The sequence below is a fragment of the Somniosus microcephalus genome, chromosome 1 (genome assembly GCF_052327205.1).
Source record: "Somniosus microcephalus isolate GS21.2 chromosome 1, FLI_Smic_1.0, whole genome shotgun sequence".
In the NCBI taxonomy this organism is placed as follows: domain Eukaryota; kingdom Metazoa; phylum Chordata; class Chondrichthyes; order Squaliformes; family Somniosidae; genus Somniosus; species Somniosus microcephalus.
In genome coordinates, this window is record NC_140987.1 from 61,839,259 (window position 1) to 61,860,203 (window position 20,945).

Consider the following 20,945-nt stretch of genomic DNA (forward strand, 5'->3'; position numbering starts at 1 on the left):
CTGCTGAGTTTTTCCAGCGTTTTCTGTTGTTTAGGATTTCCAGCATCCGCAGTATTTTGCTATCGTACCCGTTTATTCCTACTCTGTTTTCTGTCCATTAACCAATCCTCAATCCATGCGGGTATATTACCCCCAATCCCAGGAGCCCTAATTTATTTAATAACCTCTTGTGTGGCACCTTAGCGAATGCCTTCTGAAAAGTCAAATACACCACCTCCACTGGTTCCCCCTTATCTCTTCTGCTAGTTACAACCTCAAAAAACTCAATAGATTTGTCAAACACGATTTCCCTTTCATAAATTCATGTTGACTCTGCCCAATCTTATTATTTTCTAAGTGCCCTGTTACCACGTCCTTAATAATAGATTCTAGCATTTTCCCTACTACTGATGTCAGGCTAACTGGTCTGAAGTTCCCCGTTTTCTCCCTCCTTTCTTAAATAGTGGGGTAACATTTGCTACCTTCCAATCCACGGTAACCGTTCCAGAATCTATGGATTTGTGGAAAATGACGACCAATGCTTCCACTATCTCTATAGCGAACTCTTTCAAAACCCTAGGATGTAGGCCATCAGGCCCATGGGATTTATCGGCTTTCAGTCTCATTAATTTCTCCAGTACTACTTTTTTACTAATACTAAGTATCGTATTTTCCGATGCCTACGTGTGTGTACGAGCTGAAAACCAGCATTTCCGATCTGTCAAGAATCATCTTGACAGATCGGATGCCTGCCCTGGAGAAGGGCCCCTGCAGGTGGAGAGTTCCACTTTCTGCAGAACCTCCACCCGCTGAAAACACTGAAAACACTTAGGCCTGGTAAAAGCAGGCGTAAGGCCTGCTTTTACCAGCATAAGAGTTTTAAAGTTTTTTAATTTTTCAATCATTTATAATTTTAAAATACTTTATATAAAAAAAAAAGCTATGTTTATTTTTAGCCCCGTATTTAATTTAATGTAATTTTAACTCATTTTAAAAACGTGATGGTTTTTTAAGAAAATTATTTAATGTTTTGATGCGTTTTTGGGGTGATCTCCATTCATACTTTTGACAGTTCTATCTGTCAAAAGTATGAAGGGAGATTCCCTTCACCTATTGGCTCACCTGGCCCACGTGATCCCAGGGATGCTTGCGAACTGCCTGCGCCCCTGGGATACTGGGGCCCTGCGCATTTCGACTCTGGAGAGGTCCAGCATCGGAAGTGCCCGGACCTCGGGAGCCCTCCGGTAAGAGCGTAGATTTTTTTTTCCCGACAGGAGACATCCGCACGCAGGAAGCCTCCTGTCGGGTATTACAGGCCTAATTTGTTTCAGTTCCTCACTATTTCCGGGAAGTTTTTTGCGTCGTCTTCTGTGAAGACAGACACAAAGTATTTGTTTAATTTCTCTGCCATTTCCTTATTCCCCATTATAATTTCTCCTGCCCCAGCCTGTAAGGGACCCACATTTACTTCCGCTAATCTTTTCCTTTTTACATACCTGTAGAAGCTTTTACAGTCTGTTTTTTAATGTCTCTCGTTAGTTTATTCTCCCATTCTATTTTCCCTTTATCAATTTCTTGATCCTCCTTTGCTGAATTCTAAAATCCTCCCAATTCTGAGGCTTACTATGCTTTTTGGCAGCATTATAAGCCTCTTCCTTTGATCTAATACTATCTTTAACTCCTCTTGTTAACCACAGTTGGACCACTTTTCCTGTGGGGTTTTTGTGCCTTAAAGGAATGTATATTTGTTGTAAATTATGTATTCTTTAAAAGCTAGCCATTGCTCGTCCACTGTCGTACCTTTTTAATGTAGTTTTCCAATCTACCTTAGCCAACTCGCCCCTCATACCGACATAGCTTGCTTTGATTAGATTTAAGACCCTAGTTTTGGATTTAACCAAGTCACTTTCAAACTCGATATAAAATTCTATCTCATTATGGTCACTCTTCCCTAAAGGCCCCTTTACTACAAGGTTATTAATTAACCCTTTCTCATTGCACAATACTAGATCTAAAATAGCATGTTCCCTAGTTGGTTCCTCAACATACTGATGTAGAAAACTATCTTGCATACATTCCATGAATTTGTCCTCTACACTATTACTGCAAATTTGGTTTGCCCAGTCTATATGTAGATTAAAGTTCCCCATTTTCACTGCATTACCCTTGTTACATGCACCTCTAATTTCCTGACTTATACTCTGCCCTACATTACAACTACTGTTTGGGGGCCTATAAACAACTCCCACCAATGTTTTCTGCCCCTTGCTGTTTCTTGGCTCCACCCAAACTGATTCTGCTTCTTGATTTTCGGAGCTAAGATCAGCCCATTGTCCCTGTGTTGATAGAAATGTAAACTGAAATCATCTTCCATGACCATATGTACGAAATACAAAAATATACTTTATTTTCCTATTTCAGAGTGCCTTGAGCCTGGGACATCGAAGACTGTTTCAATGGGCATTGACTTCTGTGATTCCACACAGGCTGCCAACTTTCAACTGTGGTAAGTAAGCCATTTATTACTCATTGATGACCTTTCTGCTAAATGCAACTGAAATATTTTAGACTTGTAGCCAGTCTCCTGTTTGCATTCATGAACATTGAGTGAAAATCCAGCTTAACAATAAAAAGCTATTAGATTGTTGCATTTACTACATCAACACAATAAATGTCAGTCTGTTTAAAATAGGTTGGTTTTCTTTTAGTGCTATCTGATTCAGTGGCAATAATGCACATTTAAAATTCACAATGCTTCATTCATTCAATTCATTCATCAGCTACATAGTGTCTCTTTAAATCACAGGACTATGCATTGCCATTATAGATTAATTTTGGTGCTTGAAGTGTTTATATTGAAGTGGGTGTTTCTAAAGCAAGAAGCTTACATTCATAGTTCAGAGGAAGGGTACACATCCCAAATGTCATGACATGCCTTTTCCCTTTACAGATGCTGACTGATTTTGTGTATTCAGCATTTTGTGTTTGTTTCAGATTTTCAGTATTTACAGTTTTGTACTTGTTTTCTTATACTTAGTGTATGAAATTGGCCATTTATATTGTTGGTATTCAGTTATTCTTTGTGGTGTAAATGATCAATATTACTTGTCTAAAATAATTTGGGAAAGGCCTACAGTTAAGGTTGCCAACTCTCCCGGATTGTCCAGGAGTCTGCCGGAACAAGCAGATTAATTTTCCCGGGCACTGCTGCAAGCAACCAAGGAGACGATAAGGAAGTAGGCTGCCCGTGTCCTAACTCGCACCAAGTCCTGTTCGCCCATCACCCTTGTGCTCGCTGGCCTACATTGGCTCCCGGTTAAGCAGCGCCTCGATTTCAAAATTCTCATCCTTGTTTTCAAATCCTTCCATGGCCTCGTCCCTCCCTATCTCTGCAATCTCCTTCAACCCCACAACCCCCCGAGATATCTGCGCTCCTCTAATTCTGGCCACTTGAGCATCCCTGATTATAATCACTCAACCATTGGTGGCCGTGCCTTCTGTTGCCTAGGCCCAAAGCTCTGGAATTTCCTACCTAAACCCCTCTGCCTCGCTACCTGTCTGTCTTCCTTTAAGACGCTCCTTAAAACCTACCTTTTTGACCAAGCTTTTGGTCACCTGCCTTAATTTCTCCTTATGTGGCTCGGTGTCAAATTTTTTGTCTTATAATACTCCTCTGCAGCACCTTGAAACATTTTACTACGTTAAAGGCACTATATAAATACAAGTTATTGTTGTCGTAGTGTTGATTGGCAGCAATGAGATTGATTCCTGGGATGAGAGGGTTGTACACGGAAGAAGACGCAAAAAATTTCCCTGAAATAGTGGAGAACCAAGGCTCTAGCAAGAATGAGGAACTGAAAGAAATTAGCATTAGTAAAAAAAAAAAATAGTACTGGAGAAATTAATGGGACTGAAAGCCAATAAATCCCCTGGACCTGATGGCCTACATCCTAGGGTTTTGAAAGAGGTGGTTGTAGAGATAGTGGAAGCATTGGTTGTCATTTTCCAAAATTCCGTTGATTCTAGAATGGTTCACGCTGACTGCAAGGTAGCAAATGTAACCCCACTATTTAAGAAAGGAGGGAGAGAGAAAACAGGAAACGACAGACCAGTTAGCCTGACATCAGTAATAGGGGAAATGCTAGAATCTATTATTAAGGACGTGGTAACAGGGCACTAAAAAAAAAAAAAAAAAATTAAAAAAAATAAAAAAATAAAAAAATAATAGGATTGGGCAGAGTCAACACGGATTTATGAAAGGGAAATCGTGTTTGACAACTCTATTCAAATTTTTTGAGGTTGTAACTAGCAGAATAGATAAGGGGGAACCAGAAGATGTGGTGTATTTGGATTTTCAGAAGGCATTCGATCAGGTGCCACACAAGAGGTTATTAAACAAAATTAGGGCTCACTGTATTGGGGGTAATATACTAGCATGGATTGAGGATTGGTTAATGGACAGAAAACAGAGTAGGAATAAACGGGTCATTTTCGGGTTGGCAGGCTGTAACTAGCGGGGTACCACAAGGATCAGTGCTTGGGCCTCAGCTATTCACAATCTACATAAATGATTTGGATGAGGGGACCAAATGTAATATATCCAAGTTTGCCGGTGATACAAAACTGGGTGGGAATGTAAGTTGCGAGGAAGATGCAAGGATGCTTCAAGGGGATATAGACAGGCTAAGTGAGTGGGCAAGAACAGGGCAAATGGAATATAATGTGGAGAAATGTGAAGTTATCCACTTTGGTAAGAAAAATAGAAAAGCAGGGTATTTTTTTAAATGGTGAGAGATTGGGAAATGTTGGTGTTCAGAGGGACCTGGGTGTCCTTGTACACTAATCACTGAAAGTTAACATGCAGATACAGCAAGCAATTAGGAAAGCAAATGGTATGTTGGCCTTTATGACAAGAGGATTTGAGTATAAGAGTAAAGATGTTTTACTGCAATTATATAGGGCCCTGGTGAGACCACACCTGGAGTATTGTGTCCTGCTTTGGTCTCCTTACCTAAGGAAGGATATACTTGCCATAGAGGGAGTACAACGAAGGTTCACCAGACTTGTTCCTGGGATGGGGGGATTGTCCTATGAGGAGAGATTTGAGTAGACTAGGCCTATATTCTATGGAGATTAGAAGAAAGAAGTGACCTTATTGAAACATACAAAATTCTTACAGGGCTTGACAGGGCAGATGCAGGGAGGCTGTTTCCCCTTGCTGGGGAGTCTAGAACCAGGGGTCACAGTCTCAGAATAAGGGGTTGGCCATTTAGGACTGAGATGAGAAATTTCTTCACTCAGAGGGTGGTGAATCTTTGGAATTATTTACCCCAGAGGGCTGTGGAGGCTCAGTCGTTGAGTATATTCAAGACCGAGATTGATAGATTTTTGAATATTAAGGGAATCGAGGGATATGGGGATAGTGCAGGAAAGTGGAGATGAGGTAGAAGATTAGCCATGATCTTATTGAATGGCAGAGCAGGCTCGAAGGGCCAAATGGCCTACTCCTGCTCCTATTTTTATGTTCTAACTAGGGGTCACAGTCTCACGATAAGGGGTTGGCCATTTAGGACTCTGATAAGGAGAAATTTCTTCACTCAAAGGGTGGTGAATCTTTGGAATTCTCTACCCCAGATGGCTGTGGATGCTCAGTCATCGAGTACATTCAAAGCTGAGGGCGATAGATTTTTGGGCACCAAGGGAATCAAGGGATATGGGGCTAGGGTGGGAAAGTGGAGATAATGTAGAAGTTGAGCCATGATCTTGGAGCAGGCTCGACGGGCCGCATGGTCTACTCCTGCTCTTATTTCTTATGCTGCTTCTGAGAGGAGGCGGAGCTTTGATGTGTGGGTATGGTGGCCAATCAGCACGAGATGGAGACAAATTCCCGTTGGCAAGTTAGGCTGCACTGGAGCACCGTCGGCAGTAATGTTCCCAAATAATGGCTGTTTATAATTTGTTTTAGATAAGCACTTGTGGTAACTTTTTTTTTCTATTCCAATCAGTTCCCTTTTACATTAGTACCCCACCCCGCCCCCCCCCGCCCCCCACCCCCACCCTTATAAAAACCACCGTCTAACCAGGTTTTTTTTTTGTGATTTAGATGTTCCATTTATTCCCTGAAATTTGAGGTTCTTGAAATGCTGAGGCTAAGCATTCATAGTTTATTGAGCATAAAATACATGCAACAGTACTTAGGCATGCACTTAAAATACAGTGCTTACAACCACACCTGATGGTTGGGGAGTTAAATGCATTATAGTTCAGAGATCTGTATTCAGTTGAACAAACCCTTTAACTCCCAAATTCTTGTTACAATTTTGCCACTCTCTTATCCCTACTACATGGCCCTCAGCATGTCTCCACATTACATACTTGGGGGTTAGGACGTGTCCAGTCATGATGCTCCGGGCATCGTGAGTGTGGGGCAGGATTGATAGACCAGCTGGTATTTTCCTGCCCGTCATTGTCATATGGTACTCTATGATGACATGATCCAATACACATAGGCTGCCTTGACCTGTTTAAATCACATTTTATATATAATAAAACTCCATAATTTGGCTTTGGTTTTACTTGCCAAACAGGTTGAAAGTGGAAATGGATCATCTGATGGTCACCCAGTTAGCGAGGCACAGCTTCATCACTTTTAGAAAGTTGTTTTGTTTTAAGAGAAAATTCCTTTGACACAACTGTTTACAAAAAGACATGGGAAAGGAAATATTGTAGGTTGCATCTTGAAATCCAGAAAAGCTAGTAATAGAGCTGTCACAAAAGTGAAATACTGCGGATGCTGGAAATCTGAAATAAAAACAGAAAATGCTGGAGATACTCAGCAGGTCGGGCAGTATCTGTAGAGAGAAAGAGTTAACGTTTCAGGTCGATGACCCTTTGTCAGAACTGGAAAAAGTTGGAGATGTAACAAATTTTTATGCAATGTAGGGGCAGGGAAAGGGGGGAAAGAACAAAAGGGAAGGTCTGTGATACGGTGGAAGGCAGCAGAGATTAAGAGACAAAAGGGATGATGGTGCAAGGTAAAAGGAGATGGTAATGGGACAAGTTAAGAAACAAAAGATGACTCTAGATGAAGTGTAAATGGCAATGGCAGAATGATCGACAGCTGCCTTGTGAAAGAGAAAAAAAATGATCAGGACAGAGGTTATGGTCTGAAATTGTTGAACTCGATGTTGAGTCCAGAAGGCTGTCAAGTGCCTAATCGAAAGATGAGGTGCTGTTCCTCGAGCTTACGTTGATCTTCATTGGAATAGAGCTGTCAGAGAGTTTCACAAGAAATTATTTTAATAGGTATGTTTTTCAATTGACATGACTGTTTGTTTTGATACAAGTCATCAGCCATTTAATACTTCAATTGGTTATATTAACACATATTTTACGTGTTATTTCAAAGAGTTCTAGTTGCAAGGCCCTTTGCAGCTGAGTTATCGGAGTGAAGTTTTGGAATTAACCCTGAAGGTTTAAAAGGGGACATTTTAATTGATTGGAGTGGGAGGGGGTTGGATTGTGTGGGGGTGTGGTATGGCGGGGCCCAAATGTTCTTTGTTGCCCAAGGCCCCAAGAGCTTTTAATACGGCACTGCTGGTAAGTGAGTACTGAGTGGCTAACAGTGGACAGGGATTTCTGATGGAAACAACAGGCAGCTCGAGAACATTCTAGATGCAGCAGAGTGCAACAATAACTTGCATTTATATAGCGCCTTTAATGTCGTACAACGTCCCAATGCACCAAGCCTGCCTCATATTCACAATGCCTGGAGCATCATAACTGGACACTTCCTAACCTCCCCCCCCCAACCCCCCGCATCACCCAAAAACAGCCATGTAATCTCCTGGGAGAGGCAAAGAAAACCACAAAACAGTTGGAGGAAAGTGTTTAGCATTTGTGGTCTAACTCTTAAGAAAATCGCAATAATAGTTGCAAACTGCGAGCAGACGTCACGTGATCAAGCCTTCAGGAATACCTCAAACTAGACTTGGCAATCCTACCTCTTGATAGTAATTTTCTGACAGAAAAATTGGATTATTCTAACCAAAAAGCAAGGCTTGTGTACACAACAGATGAAGGACAGTAACTGACTGGAAATCACGTGAAAATGTGAAACGTTTTATAAAAATGGGTGGATTTCTCAAGTTAAGCCAGAGGATGTGTTGGTTTGTAAGGGTAAGATTCCTGGCTGGTCAGTAATAGGATGATTACGTTTACACACAGTACCAATTCCTGAGAGAGACTGCAGTTTGAGGGGCAACTTCTGTTTACTTGATTGTTGTGCAATTGATTTCAATGTTTAACTGAGTCAACCAATTTTTTTTGCAATGAAACTTAAAAAATGTTTTAACCTAGAATAATGTGCATTAAATGGGTTCCATTGAAACCAGCAAAACTGTATAAATTATAGTGAAATTTATGGACACTATAATATTACTTGTGAGAACTTCCTGTATTAGAATTTTCATGCTTATTCAGGTAATCTGATTCTGCTGCATCATCTCTACCAGTGGAGTCAGATTGTAAATAAGCATTGTCCTGCATGAGCTAGTGAATACCACAAGGCAGCTTGGCTTGACCTTTGTATTTTTAGTAGCAAGCTTTAATGACTCTAATGTTATACTACTCATCTACAGTCAAGAGATAGCCTAACTCTCTTCTCTAGGAATTCCTAGTAAGCCATTGCCTTTCTTTTTGGACGTATTTGATGAGATCAATCAATTTTAAATCTGAGATTGATAGATTTTTGTTAACCAAAGGTATTAAGGGATATGGGCCAAAGGCGGGTATATGGAGTTAGAGAGCAGATCAGCTATGAGCTCATTGAATGGCGCAACAGGCTCGAGGGGCTAAATGGCCTACTCCTGTTCCTATCAGAGCATTTGTGTATGAAGGCTGAATGAGCAGGAAATTTACCAGCATCCTACAGGAGAAAATTATTTTTAAGACGAGTGTCTTCAAAAAATTTGTCCCATGCATCGATAATTCGGCACTACTGTTTATAAGGTGAAAGGCATTTAAACATGTGGAAATACAAAGGCAAAATACTGCTGAGTATTTCCAGCATTTAAACTCCTGGAATTGGAAAAGGCTCCAGTGACGGATTGCAAAAGTCCCAGCTCCAGTCTGTTATCTCTCACCAAGCTGTCCTCTGGGTCTACAGTTGGCCTCAGCACCTCTGGGTTAAGGAGGGAGGTGGAGGGATCTGGACTTGAAAAATAAAAGACAGTAAAAGACCTACTGGTCCAGCCAGCCTCTCTCACACAAAGGTGCGTCACATTATGTACAGAGGGGGCAATTTTAACTCTACTCGCTCAGTGGAAACCTGGCAGTTAATAATGCCCTGGCTCTTACCTGTCCAAAAGCTGCCATTATCGCAATATCTGCAATTTTAACCTGCTCTCGCTAGCAGGCAGCAAGAACACATGCCCGTAGCCAACAGGGTCCTTCTTTATACCTTCACTTCTTCTTAGGCAGTCCCTCGGAACCGAGGATGACTTGCTTCCACACTAAAAAGGAGTTCTCAGGTGACTGATGCGTCCAATGCAGGACCTATAGTCTCTGTCACAGGTGGGGCAGACGGTGGTTGAAGGGGCGGGTGGGTGGGGTGCTTCGGTTGATGTGCGCTCCTTCCGCTGTTTGCGCTTGGTTTCCCTTGCTCCCAGCAAAGAGACTCGAGGTGTTCGGCACCTTCCCGGATGCTTCTCCTCTGCTTTGTGCGGTCTTGGGCCAGGGATTCCCAGGTGTCGGTGGGGTGGGGATGTTGCACTTTTTCAAGGAGGCTTTGAGGGTGTCCTTGAAGCGTTTCCTCTGCCCACCTGGGGCTCTCTTGCCATGTCGGAGCTCCGAGTAGTGCACTTGTTTTGGAAGTCTTGTATCGGGCATGCGGACAATGTGGCCCGTCCATCGGAGCTGATCGAGCGTGGTCAAAACTTCGATGCTGGGGATGTTGGCCAGAGCGAGAACACTGACGTTGGTGCGCCTATCCTGCCAATGGATTTGCAGGATCTTGCAGAGGCAACGGTGGTGGTACCTCTCCCGTGCTTTGAGGTGCCTGCTGTACATGGTCCATGTCTCCTGAAGCATACAGGAGGGCAGGTATCACTACTGCTCTGTAGACCATGAGCTTGGTGCTGGGTTTGAGGTCCTGGTCTTCAAACACACTCTTCCTCAGGCACCTGAACGCTGCGCTGCACTGAAGGCGGTGTTGGACTTTGTCATCGACGTCTGCCCTTGTTGACAGTAGGCTCCCAAGGTATAGAAAGTGGTCCACGTTGTCCAAGGCCTCGTCGTAGATTTTGATAATCGGGGGGGGGGGGGGCAGTACCGTGTAGTGGGGGCAGGTTGGTAGAGGACCCTTGTGTATGGCCCATGCTCTCGTACGATTCAGTGAAGGTGTTGACGATGGTTTGGAGTTCGACCGCCGAGTGTGCGCAGACGGAAGCGTCGTCTGCATATTGTAATTCGACGACAGAGGATGGGACGACCTTGGATCTGGACTGGAGGCGACGGAGGTTGAACAGTTTCCCGTTTGTTCTGTAAATTAGCTCCACTCCAGCGGGGATCTTACTGAGTGTGAGATGGAGCATTGCAGCAAGGAAGATTCTTTATATGTGCATGTTGCGGCCCAATGACATCATCGAGACCCGGCTGTAATTTTAACTCGGGCCTGAGCGCGGAATCCAGCTGGAGTTACAATCGGGGCCATACGCGCCCCATCCTACCCGGAAGCCATGTAATCGCATGGGACATGCTTAAAAAGCCAGGCCAATCAGGGGGGAAATCTGGGAAATTCCTCTCTGACTACCTTATGTGATCAACAACAACTTGCATTTATATAGCGTCTTTAACGTAGTGAGACGTCCCAAAGCTTCACAGGACTAGTCCAGGAGACCATTCTGGCCTTGAATAAAGTTATACGATACCTACCTCTTGTATGAGGTAGGGTTCTTCGTCTCTGCCAGACGTGTGCGGTTATTGGGTGAGGACAGGATCAGGGGCAGCTATGATTGTGTAGCTTGCCGACACACTGCTGAGGCATCAATTGAAGAATGGCCACCGGGGTATGATATTGTAGGGTGCCTGGTGTTTGTGGAACTGCGCACCAGTGAAGAGTCAGTGCCTTCGGAAGAGGGGGAAGGGAGGAAATGGTAAGCAAATTAAAAAAGTAACATGGAATAAAAACAGAAAAGGTTAATGCACATCATCTGAAAGAAAAACATAAATTTAGAATGACACATATTGCAAGCCCATTTAAATATATAGAGCTGTGTTTAATGATCACAAATGTAAGACTGGGTCACATTTTCAAAATAGTGAGTAAAATGTGATAAATTTAAGAAAATATTCTTTTGTTTTTCTGGGATCCAAAGTAGATAACCTTTTCCACATTGAGCTCCATTTGCAGCAGATTGATCCCTAGGCTGAGAGGGTTGTCCTACGAGGAGAGATTGAGTAGAATGGGCCTATACTCTCTGGAGTTTAGAAGGAGAGGTGATCTCATTGAAACATACAAGATTCTGAAGGGGGTTGACAGGGTAGATGCTGAGAGGTTGTTTCCTCTGGCTGGAGAGTCTAGAACGAGGGGGCATAGTCTCAGGATAAGGGGTCAGCCGTTTAAGACTGAGATGAGGAGGAATTTTTTCCACTCGGACAGTTGTCAGCCTTTGAAATTCTCTATCCCAAAGGGCTGTGGATGCTGAATCGTTGAATATATTCAGGGCTGCGATAGATAGATTTTTGGACTCTAGTGGAATCGAGGGATATGGAGATCGGGCAGGAAGTGGTTGAGGTTGAAGATCAGCCATGATCTTATTGAATGGCGGAGCAGGCTCGAGGGGCCGTATGGCCTACTCCTGCTCCTAATTCTTAAGTTCTTATGACCTGTATTCCCACCAACAATCAATCTTTCACACCAGAATAAAAATGCATAGTTGCATTTTATTGTTTCCTTGAGCTTAGTCAGTCCCTGCCTTTAGTGTGCATGGAGGATTGTCTTCAAGTTTCTTTTCTTGAGTTTCTCTTTATTCCTCTTTACAGTGACTAAGCATCTCACTTATGGTCATTTTGGAGACTGATCTCTCGTTAACCTGACTTTAATTGATTCTCCCTTGGCCGCCAGCCAGTGCTAGGTCAATTTTTAAATCTCCAAGTGTCATGGATCTTTGTTAGTGGCTGACTCAGTTGTGACCTATTTATGTTGTCTTCCATTGTTGCATAACTTTTTGAAGCATGAAACCTGCCTTCCACTATACATCCTCCCCTCTGAGATTTGGGAAAGCAATTTTCTCAGGGCAGTTTCATGAATGGACAAACAAAGGGATCCTTCAACCAGCAAGTTACAAAGTTATTCCGTTGGGCCTTGGAAGAGGTTTTGCCAGACTGGGAGCACTTTGAGATTTACTCCTTTTACTTGGTACTTTCTAAAGCCATGGGAGTCCTTGATGATCTCAATTTTAAGGTTCTGAATTCCTACATCTTGAAGTTCAATTTGGTCACACTTCTACAGATAATACTAGTGGTACAGCGAGGAGTTTGTCTTACTTCAGTCAACCTGATGGATGAAAACTTCTATACTGGGAGCAGGGAAACCCACTAAAAGAATCTGAGGGTCATCATTGGCAAGTGCACCATCAATGCAAGGTGCTGCCTTTTGGCATTGTAAAGTACACAGTGTTTACCTAGTTGGTGACTGCCTTGTTGAGCCATTATGGAAAAACTCAACGGCCCAATTCTAGATAATTGGTTAAGTGCCCTCTGCAAGGTTCAGCAGTCGAACAGCTCCATGATGCAACTGCCATGGCTTCAAGTGATTCTCAATTGGAGAAGTCCCCATTTTGTTCAACACCACACCTGCCAGTCACAGGAACTCATCCAGCAGGGTGTTGTCTGACTTCCACTAAACATGTTTGTTACTGTCCCAGCAGAATATTACAAGAATCTGGCCATATCCTAGGTATAAGCGCAGCACTATTTGCATATCCCAGGTTGGATGTTATTTCATATTAGACATAAAAAAACTAAACCTTCTTGCATATTGACTCCTTACTTATTCTCCACTATCCTAAGAAATCATTGTAAGTGAGCATGTTCAATGTTAGTGGTTGTGGAGTGCTGACTTTGTATGGCAGTTCCACCACCATTGCTAGCATTTGTGACCAGTGCCTCTCTCAAGGTAAGGAACCCAATTAGAAAGGACTTGCCCCCAGGGTGTATGGAAACTCCCATATTACACTTTGAAAATAATAGACCCCCAGCTTCAAATTGTATAGGTACTGGCTCAGAACTGTTTTCATGACTTGAGTATACAACAGAGCTATAGAAGTGTGGGCTGCCATCACTCTAATTGGACAAGACACTTTGTTTCAATGATGAGCAGATCTGCTGCTGGTTAAAGCCATAGATCTGCCAGTTCAGAATAAAGTAGCAGGTAACGCTAACAGAAGCAGAATTTAGTGACATAAGTGGACCATCCACTCAAAGCTGGTGAGTTCCATTTTGAGTGATGTGTTTAACTGGAGTTAAAAATCCAGACCATTTTCTGCATAAAGAAGATTCTGGAATTTTGCTCCAAGCTCCAGTCTATCAGGGATATCCTGTTGATTCCTTGGCAAAGGTCATTTCTAGTCCTCCAGTTCCTCATAAGCACATTGATTCTCAAGGGTTTGAGCAGAAAAATTAACAATCATTCTTGTGATCCTTTTTAACCAATGAAGATTGCGGATATCCAAAGATGTGCGGGTTAGGTTGATTGGCCATGATAAAAAAAATTGGCCCTTAGTGTTAGGGGGGATTAAATACATGGGGTTACGGGGATAGGGCTTGTGTGGGATGGCTGTCGGTGTAGGGACCGGGTGCTAGGGTTTGGATGATCAGCCATGATCTCGTTGAATGGCGGAGCAGGCTCGAAGGGCCGAATGGCCTACTCCTGCTCCTATCTTCTATGTTTCTAAGACCTAATTCTCAGACCACTGGTTCTTAGTTTTGACTGGCTCATTAGAATCTTAACATAAAGGGAACTTTCCACCTCACAGATTTGTCACAGCCTTCTGACTAATAGCATGGCTCTTGAGAGGGTGGCTTAGAGGTGCAGGAGTTCTGGCAGTTGATTATGAGGGTGCTGGTGTGTGAAGTGTAGTAGAAGTTACATAGAAACACAGAAGATAGGAGCAGGAGTAGGCCATTCGGCCCTTCGAGCCTGCTCCGCCATTCAACGAGATCATGGCTGATCATTCAAATTCAGTACCCTGTCCCTGCCTTCTCCCCATATCCCTTGATCCCTTTAGCCTTAAGAAATATATCCAACTCTTTCTTGAATATATTTAATGAACTGGCCTCCACCGCCCTCTGTGGCAGAGAATTCCACAGGTTCACCACTCTCTGGGTGAAGAAATTCCTCCTCATTTCAGTCCTAAATGGCTTACCCCTTATCCTTAGATTATGACCCCTGGTTCTGGACTCCCCGACTATCGGGAACATCCTTCCAGCATCTAGTCTGTCTAGGCCTGACAGAATTTTATAGGTTTCGATGAGATCCCCTCTCAACCTTCTAAACTCCAGTGAGTATAAGCCCAATCGACACAATCTCTCCTCATACGTCATTCCTGCCATCCCAGGTATCAGCCTGGTGAATCTTCGCTGCACTCATAAGAAACATAAGAAATAGGAGCAGGAGTAGGCCAATCGGCCCCTCGAGCCTGCTCCACCATTCAATAAGATCATGGCTGATCTGATCCTAACCTCAAATCTTCTAACACTCTGCATCCACCCGAACCCATGTGATCTCCTGGGAGAGGCGAAAAACCAGATAAAGACCCAATGGCCAATTTGGGAGAAAAAAATCTGGGAAATTCCTCTCCGACCCATCTAGGCGATCGAAATTCTTCCAGGAGATCACTCTGTCCCTATATTTTCTACAGTACTTACCTTCTGTAAAGGCGATCTCCACCCCAGCCAGGAACAGAAATAAAACCATCTCCTGAAATCTAACACAGAATTAGAACACAGTTGGAGCAGAACAAGGCTACACGGCCCTTGGGCCCACTCCACTACCCACAGGGCCATGACCATTCCGAACCTAGACTCATGTCCAATTTCCTGCCCGCTCCCCGTAACCCTTAATTCCCTTTACTTCTAGGAAACTATCTATTTCTGTTTTAAATTTATTTAATGATGTAGCTTCCACAGCTTTCTGGGGCAGCAAATTCCACAAACCTACCACCCTCTGAGTGAAGAAGTTTCTCCTCATCTCAGTTTTGAATGAGCAGCTCTTTACTTTAAGATTATGCCCCCTAGTTCTAGTTTCACCCATCATTGGGAACATCCTCACCGCATCCACCCGATCAAGCCCCTTCACAATCTTATATGTTTCAATAAGATCGCCTCTCATTCTTCTGAACTCCAATGAGTAGAGTCCCAATCTACTCAACCTCTCCTCATATGACCACCCCCTCATCCCCGGGATTAACCGAGTGAACCTTCTTTGTACTGACTCGAGAGCAAGTATGTCTTCTTAAGTATGGACACCAAAACTGTATGCAGTATTCCAGGTGCGGTCTCACCAATACCTTGTACAACTGCAGCAATACCTCCCTGTTTCTATATTCCATCCCCCTAGCAATAAAAGCCAACATTCCATTGGCCTTCTTAATCACTTGCTGCACCTGCATACTAACTTTTTGAGTTTCGTGCACCAGGACCCCCAGATCCCTTTGTACTACAGTACTTTCCAGTTTCTTGCCATTAAGATAATAACTTGCTCTATGATTTTTGCTGCCAAAGTGCATAACCTCACACTTTCCAGTATTGTATTCCATCTGCCAAATCTCTGCCCACTTACTTAGCCTGTCTATGTCCCTTTGCAGGTGTTTTATGTCCTCCTCACTCACTACTTTCCGTCCCATCTTAGTATCATCTGCAAACTTTGATATGTTACACTCGGTCCCCTCCTCCAAATCGTTAATATAGATTGTAGAGAGTTGGGGACCCAGCACTGACCCCTGCGGAACACCACTAGTTACTGGTTGCCAATCTGAGAATGAACCATTTATCCCAACTCTCTGCTTTCTGTTAGAGAGCCAATCCTCCACCCACGCCAGAATATTACTCCCAATCCTGTGATTTTTTATCTTGAGCAATAATCTTTTGTGTGGCACCTTGTCAAATGCCTTTTCGAAGTCTAAATACACTACATCCACTGGTTCCCCTTTATCCACCCTGTGTGTTACTTCCTCAAAGAACTCAAGCAAATTTGTCAAACATGACTTCCCCTTCATGAAACCATGCTGAGTTTGTCCTATTAAATTATGTTTATCCAAATGTCCCGTTACTGTCTCCTTAATAATGGACTCTAACATTTTACCAACCACAGATGTTAGGCTAACAGGTCTATAGTTTCCAGCCTTCTGCCTACTACCCTTTTTAAATAAGGGTGTTACATTAGCAGTTTTCCAATCTGCCGGGACCTTTGCTGAGTCCAGTGAGTTTTGGAAAATTATTACCAATGCATCCACAATCCCTACCGCTACTTCCCTCAAGACCCTAGAATGCAAGCCATCAGGTCCAGGGGATTTATCCGCCTTGAGTCCCATTATTTTACCAAGTACCACTTCCTTAGTGATTTTAATCGTATTTAGTTCCTCCCCCCCCTAGAGCCCCATGTTTGTCCAGTGTTGGGATATTCTTAGTGTCCTCTACTGTAAAGACTGATACAAAATAATTGTTCAGTGTTTTTGCCATCTCCATGTTTCCCACCATTAATTTCCCGGTCTCATCCTCTAAGGGACCAACATTTACTTTAGCCACCCTTTTTCTTTTTATATAACTATAGAAACTTTTACTGTCTGTTTTTATATTTTTTGCTAATTTACTTTCATAATCTATCTTCCCTTTCTTAATCAATCTTTTAGTTATTTTTTGCTGTCTTTTAAAGACTTCCCAATCTTCCATCCTCCCACTAGATTTGGCTACCTTTTATATGCCCTTGTTTTTAGTCAGATACTATCCTTAATTACTTTACTTAGCCACGGATGGCTATCTTTTCTTTTACACCCTTTTTTCCTCAGTGGAATATATTGTTTTGGAAGTTGTAAAATAACTCCTTGAATGTACACCACTGATCATGTACCGTCTTACCCTTTAATCTATTTTCCCAGTCCACTCTAATTAATTCCGCTCTCATACCTTCATAGTCTCCTTTATTCAAGCTCAGCACGCTTGTTTGAGATCCAACCTTCTCAGCCTCTAATTGAATATGGAACTCAACCATGTTATGGTCACTCATTCCAAGGGGATCCTTTACTAGGACATTTTTAATTAATCCTGTCTCATTACACAGGACCAAATCTAAGGTTGCTTGCCCCCTGGTCGGTTCAGTTACATACTGCTCAAGAAACCCATCCCTAATACACTCAATGAACTCATCCTCAAGGCTGCTCTGCCCAATTTGATTTGTCCAGTTAATATGATAATTAAAATCCCCCATAATTATAGCTGTTCCCTTATTACAAGCCTCAACTATTTCCTGATTAATACTCCGTCCAACAGAGTTGCAACTGTTCGGAGGCCTATAGACTACACCCACGAGTGTTTTTTTCCCCTTATTATTCCTTATCTCCACCCAAACTGTTTCACTATCCTGCTCCTTCGACCCAATATCATTTCTCTGTATTATAGTGATTCCTTCCTTTTATTAACATAGCCACCCCACCTCCTCTCCCTTCCTGCCTGTCCTTCCTGATTGTTAAATAACCTGGTATGTTTAATTCCCAGTCATGGTCACCCTGCAGCCATGTTTCTGTAATGGCCACAAGATCATACCCATATGTCATTATTTGTGCCGTTAACTCATTCATTTTGTTACAAATGCGACGTGCATTCAGATAAAGAACTTTCAGATGTTTTGTAACACTTAGTTCCTGTTTTTTCCCTTTTTAGTACTTTACTTTTTACTCCATACACTCTGTCCCTTCCTGACACATTCTGTTTTTTAATTCCCCCACTGCTACCTAAGTCTATGACCTTCTCTGTTGTCATTTCTATTATTTGCTCTCTAGAAACCTCCCCCCCACTAATTAGTTTAAAGCCCTCTCTACAGCCCTAGTTATATGATTCGCCAGGACTCTAGTCCCAGCACTGGTCAAGTGGAGTCCGTCCCAACAGAACAGCTCCCTCCTGTCCCAGTACTGGTGCCAGTGTCCCAAGAAGCAAAACCCATTTCTCCCACACCAGTCTTTGAGCCACGCATTTAACTCTTTAATTTTATTTATCCTCGCCAAATTCGCTCGTGGCTCAGGTAATAACCCAGAGATTATTACCCTTGAGGTTCTGTTTTTTAATTTGACCCCTAGCTGCTCATACTCCTTTAACAGAACCGTCTTCCTTGTCCTATCTACGTCGTTTGTACCAACATGGACCACGACAACTGGATCCTCCCCCTCCCACTCCAAGTTTCTTTCCAGCCCAGAAGAGATGTCCTTAACCCTGGCACCAGGCAGGCAACACAGCCTTCGGGACTCCCGCTCTTGACTGCAGAGAACCCTATCTATCCCCCTAATGATACTATCCCCTACCACTACAACATTTCTTTTTACTCCCTCCACTTGAATAGCCCCCTGTACCACGGTGCTGTGGCCAGGTTGCTCATCCTCCCTGCAGTCCCCGCTCCCGCCCTCACAGGGAGTAAGAACCTCGATCCTGCTGGACAAGAACAAGGGCTGCGTCTCCTTCAACACTACATCCTGGATCCCTGTACCTTCCTCACTCGTAGTCACACCGTCCTGACCCTGACCACGGACTACATCTGCAGTAATTAACTTCATAGGTGTGACCACCTCCTGAAACATAGAGTCCAGGAACTTCTCCCCCTCCCTGATGTGTCGCAGTGTCTGAAGCTCGGTCTCAAGCTCCATAACATGGAACTTGAGTTCCTCTAGCAGCAAACACTTGTCGCAGATGTAATCACCGTGAGCCTCAATGGGGTTCACCGGCTCCCACATCTCGCAACAGTAACACATCACCTGCTCCATTCTATATAATTAATTAAATTTCTTGTTATTAGTTATGAAGACCCTGCCCAGATATATATGATAATATCACACCACTATTCAATAGGACTTACCAACTAAAAGGTATAAAAGAGAAGAAAAGGAAGAAAACCAACCAACCAGCTGATCACCAACCTCCTCCTTGAATACTGTCTGTGGGGCCTGTTTGGTTGACTCGTCTCGCTGCTCCGCCTCCGCAGTGTTGTCTAAGCCTGGGAGTGGGGAACAAAACAGAGCAAAAAACACACCCTCACCTCCCACTTATCCAAACTCTCCCACTTAGCAAAACTCCAACAGCACTCAATGCACAAAGCACTCCGTGCACCGCACTAGCCCCTCTCCTTTTATACCCGGATTCTACTTCCGTTTTAAACTGCCCAAGAGTTTAAAAAACCCTTAAAAAATTAAACTTACTTCAAATAATTGACTCCTTAACACACTAAAAATTCACAAAATACACTTAAATGATTTTTCTCCCACTTAGCAAAACTCCAACAGCACTCAATGCACAAAGCACTCCTTCCATGGCAAGAACGTCCATCCTCGGATAAGGCGACCAAAACTGCACACAATACTCAAGGTGCGGTCTCACCAAGGCCCTGTACAACTGTAGCAAGACATCCTTGTACCTGTACTCGAACCCTCTTGCTACGAAGGCCAACATACCATTTGCCGCCTTAACCGCCTGCTGCACCTGCATGCTTACCTTCAGCGACTGGTGCACAAGAACACCCAGGTCTCTTTGCACTTCCCCTTCTCCCAATCTATTGCCATTCAAATAATAATGTGCCTTCCTGTTTTTGCCACCAAAGTGGATAACCTCACATTTATCCACATTATAGTGCATTTGCCATGTTTCTGCCCAATCACCTAACCTGTCCAAATCGTACTGGAGTTTCATGACATCCTCCTCACAGCTTACCCTCCCACCCAGCTTTATGTCATCTGCAAATTTGGAGATATTACATCCAATTCCCTCGTCCAGATCATTAATATATATTGTGAACAGCTGGGGTCCTAGGACCGATCCTTGCGGTACCCCACTAGTCACTGCCTGCCACTTGGAAAACGGCCCGTTTATTCCAACTCTCTGCTTTCTGTCCGCCAACCAGTTCTCTATCCAAGTCAATACCTTACCCCAATCCCATGCACGCTAATCTCTTATGCGGGACCTTATCGAAAGCCTTCTGAAAGTCCAAATACACCACATCCACTGGTTCTCCCTTATCTATTTTACCAGTTACATCCTCAAAAAATTCCAGTAGATTAGTCAAGCATGATTTACCTTTTGTAAATCCATGTTGACTTTGTCCGATCCTGTCACTGCTTTCCAAGTGCTCTGCTATTACATCTTTTATAATGGACTCTAGCATTTTCCCCACTCCCGATGCCGGGCTTACCGGTCTATAATTCCCCGCTTTTTTTCTCTGCCACCTTTTTTGAATAGTGGGGTAACATTAGCTACCCTCCAATCCATGGGTACTGTTCCAGAGTCTATCGAGTTCTGGAAGATGACCAGCAATGCATCTACTATTTCTAGGGCCACTTCCTTAAGTACCCTGGGATGTAGATTATCAGGCCCTGGGGATTTATCAGCCTTCAGTCCCATCAATTTTCCTAACACCATTTCCCTACAAATACTGATTTCTTTCAGTTCCACCCTTTCATCAGACCCTATGTTCCCCGGTATTTCTGGGAGGTTATTTGTGTCCTCCTCTGTGAAGACAGAACCAAAATATGTATTTAGTTGGTCAGCCATTTCTTTGTTCCCCATTATAAATTCCCCCGATTCTGACTGCAAGGGACCTACGCTTGACTTCACCAATCTTTTTCTCTTCACATATCTATAAAAGCTTTTACAGTCAGTTTTTATGTTCCCTGCAAGCTTACTCTCATTCTATTTTCCCTTTCTTAATTAAT

General features: G+C 43.2%; 1 protein-coding gene across 6 annotated transcripts in view; it reads left to right on the forward strand.

The window, feature by feature from the left end:
- The window catches only part of ap3b1a (adaptor related protein complex 3 subunit beta 1a), a 323,977-nt gene that overhangs the window by 253,138 nt on the left and 49,894 nt on the right, over positions 1 to 20,945 (forward strand). For all 6 annotated transcript variants that reach the window (XR_015077649.1, XM_085982440.1, XM_085982449.1 and 3 more), the window contains exon 24: positions 2,401 to 2,485. Coding sequence is in view for 5 of the 6 variants with exons in the window: in XM_085982440.1 (XP_085838566.1) it covers positions 2,401 to 2,485 (85 nt within the window). In the remaining variant the exon portion in view is untranslated. The remainder of the gene's footprint in view (positions 1 to 2,400; positions 2,486 to 20,945) is intronic.